The following is a 3024-nucleotide window of genomic DNA, read 5'->3' as shown; positions in this document are numbered from 1 at the left end:
TTTGGAGGGCAGAATTTTTGAGCAGTTTATTTTGCAACCAGGTAGAGAGAGCGGCAATTCCTGAGCCCTTGGGTTCTATTTGAACCCATTGCTTATGATTTTGTTTGTCTTCTTTTTCTATTAGTTTCTCTTAGTCTTGTTGATGTGTACTTTGGGGAGTTTTGTTTTTATTCCCTAATCCTGGTCCTTTGCTTTGGGTAGAGGATTTACTTCACTGCTTTTACTTACATGTAACTATCTCATTTTATAATGGAAAGGGCTTTGCCCAAAATTTTCTCAAAAAAAAAAAAAAACAAAATTTTATTTTCCCAAAAAAAAAATGAAACTCTCCCCCATGAATGAGCCAAAGTAGAAGAATCAGGCCTCCAAAAGTGCATATGTGGATTCCACTTGATTATTTGTTAGCATCCGCAATGCGAAGAGAGTCAGGCTAAAACCCACCGGCGTGCCATATAAGTGCCAGAAACACATTAGGTGGCGTTCCTTCGTCGATAAGCACAAGAATGAAGAGGCGGTGGTGGGAAAAATAGTGCAAGCGAAATAAAAAAATGGAGAAATTATTATGTGCGGACATCCGACGGAAAAAATCATTCAGATTTATTTGATACACACTGTGTATAAATTTATACATAATGTATACACTTATATGTCCTGATGGTTCTTCCCGGCCGGACTCTGACAACTATGTGTATACAATATGTATAGTGACATGTCCGGAAAGTTCTTTCCATCGGGACCCACACAACTGTATGTATACAAAATATGCACACTCATATATCTGAACTAGTCTTCCAGTCCAAACACCACACAGAATAATTTATTCTAACCTTGAAGCACTGCTGCAGGACAGAAGTAGAAGCCAAGTAATATAATAAATGGCTACTTGCATACATAGTGAAGCAATGAATGGATTGAATTGCGGCCTCAATCGACATGCTTGCAAGTTCTGTGCCGACTTAGTACCTCTACCTTTTCCTCCCATCAGCCACTTTTATAAGGAACAAGTCTTCAAATGACAAACGAAAGCCTCTAATTTTTCGTTCTTCTTGGACTTCTTATTTGGAGTTTTTTGGTTATGCAGCAAAGCATTTTCTCTCATAAATTCTAATCAATTTAATTTAAGATTTATAATGGAATATTCAAAATGGAAGTTTCATTAATAGAAGTATATCTTAAATTTCTATAAAATAATACAACTGTACAAAATTCAAATCACATGTCCTTATCAAATTTCTATAGAATCTATACATCCTTATTGGAAAAACTATTCTGTGCAAAGGCCGGAGGTCGTCCGGAGACCAATCAGAATGTGCCACATCACCCTTTTACTGTATCACGGCTCGATACTGCGGCTCGGTATCGCGGCATCCGAACATAGAGCAGTGACCGGTGTCCGCACAGAATAATTTCTCCTTTAGTTGCCACAAACTAAACTATAGAACATAGAGAACTATTACTGAAACTGAATTCCCATCAAGCCAAACAATTTGAAAGGTTATCCGAATATGGAAATAGCCAAATCTGAATCACTTGAACCCTCTCCTTCTCTGTTCCCAGCTCACAAACCAAATCAAATCTCTTTTTACAAAGATCATAAAACATCAACTTGCCCATAACCCATAGGAAAACCACATCCTCCTTTGGATGAAAAGCCAAGAAATTAAATTACCCGTGATGCAAAAAAGCAGTAGAAGACATATCTCTGCAGTCACCATTCCATTTTAAAATCCCTGAAACACTTACTCTGTTCTTCAACACCCATTTCATTCCTTTTAAAACCCAAATCCTCAATTCAATTGCGTCACTTACTGCGCAGTGGAGAAACCCACCAGAATTTCCTAAAGAAGAGTCATTTTTCATGTTCTCAGGCAACTCAATTACGCTACAACGCATCTTTTCTAGATCAATGCAAGCAACATGTCCAGGAAGAGTAAGAACATATAGAACACCATTAAAGTAATTCATCAAAGCTGACAAGTTGTTGGTATCAACTCCCCAATTCAAGCTGTGTTCGACCAACGACGAGAAGACTTCAAGCTGGCCTCCTTGTGCTTCCCACCCACTGAAGCAAACCACCTTGTAATATGGTGATTTGTACGCATCAAAAGCTAATATTGAGAGCTGGCTCTTACCCCTTGGCTTGGGTAGAGATGCCCATGTTTTTGTGGTAGGATTGCATACATGAAAAGCAGAGGGAATGCTTCTGTAAAAGAGGAGAAGACCATTGCTGCAATTTATGATGCTGGAGTTGTGGTAAAATGGGAGGTAGCTAAAGTTTGTTTCATGGAAACTACCATTAGAGTTGCATCCATATCTGGGTTCAAGCTTGAGATCTCCGGGACCGCTGCAGTAGAACACGCCGGAGAGGATTAATGGGAGCCTTGAGACGACATAACGGTCTGCAATAAGCCGTCACCATGACCTTGATACACATTTGTAGCGGTAGATGCACTTCAGTGGTAGCTTGGTGAGAATTTCTATCAGCAAGTCATCAGTGAGGTCAATATCGTTGGTTTCAATATGATAAGAGATGTTGTTATTGTTCATTTTAGAGAAGCTCATTTTCATCTGTGTAGGAATCCAAAGGTAGTAAGAGATAGATAGGAATACAAAGCTAGATACAAAGAGATGGAATCCGAGAAGATAATTGCTTAAGGCTTGCATTAAGGAGAAAGATATATAAATAAATTTATAAAGAAAGATTTATAGAACAAAAGATACTTTAAGAATAAAATAAAATAAACAAACAATAAATATAAAAAAAGAATGAAAGCAGGCGTAACATACCTCGACGGCTTTATGTTATGAAGTCAAAGCAAAGGATGGCAGCAAGAAGCTCTTAGAAGCACAAAATAAAATGCAGGTTTGGATTGGAGAATAAGAAGGAAGAAGAGGGGATGTGAATGGTTTGAAGAGAAGAAGAACAAAAAGTTACAGAGAACGTGATTCTTCTTCTTCAGCGGCCCATTGTTGCTTTGTAAGCCGGAAACAAAAATAAACCAAATAAGATGCAATCGCTTCCAT

At 38.2% G+C, this 3024-nt stretch overlaps 1 protein-coding gene across 1 annotated transcript; it reads right to left on the bottom strand.

Moving 5' to 3' along the window:
* Positions 1-1317: 1317 nt before the first annotated feature.
* LOC110110277 lies at positions 1318-3024 on the bottom strand. The gene is made up of 4 exons (XM_020841674.1): positions 2943-3024; positions 1744-2399; positions 1531-1638; positions 1318-1428 (listed from the first exon to the last, which is right to left on the bottom strand). The coding sequence occupies exons 1-4, from the start codon at positions 3022-3024 to the stop codon at positions 1318-1320; spliced, it is 957 nt and encodes a 318-aa protein (XP_020697333.1).

Source organism: Dendrobium catenatum, unplaced genomic scaffold, assembly GCF_001605985.2.
Source record: "Dendrobium catenatum unplaced genomic scaffold, ASM160598v2 fragScaff_scaffold_9, whole genome shotgun sequence".
Classification (NCBI taxonomy): Eukaryota; Viridiplantae; Streptophyta; class Magnoliopsida; order Asparagales; family Orchidaceae; genus Dendrobium; species Dendrobium catenatum.
This window is presented reverse-complemented; position numbering and strand designations above follow the sequence as displayed.

Coding starts and splice junctions, on each gene's coding strand:
- LOC110110277 (XM_020841674.1), bottom strand. CDS start 3,024: ATGGAAGCGATTGCATCTTATTTGGTTTATTTTTGTTTCCGGCTTACA. Junction 2,400..2,942: donor CGCTGAAGAAGAAGAATCAC/GTTCTCTGTAAC, acceptor GGCTTATTGCAG/ACCGTTATGTCGTCTCAAGG. Junction 1,639..1,743: donor AATGGGTGTTGAAGAACAGA/GTAAGTGTTTCA, acceptor TTTCATCCAAAG/GAGGATGTGGTTTTCCTATG.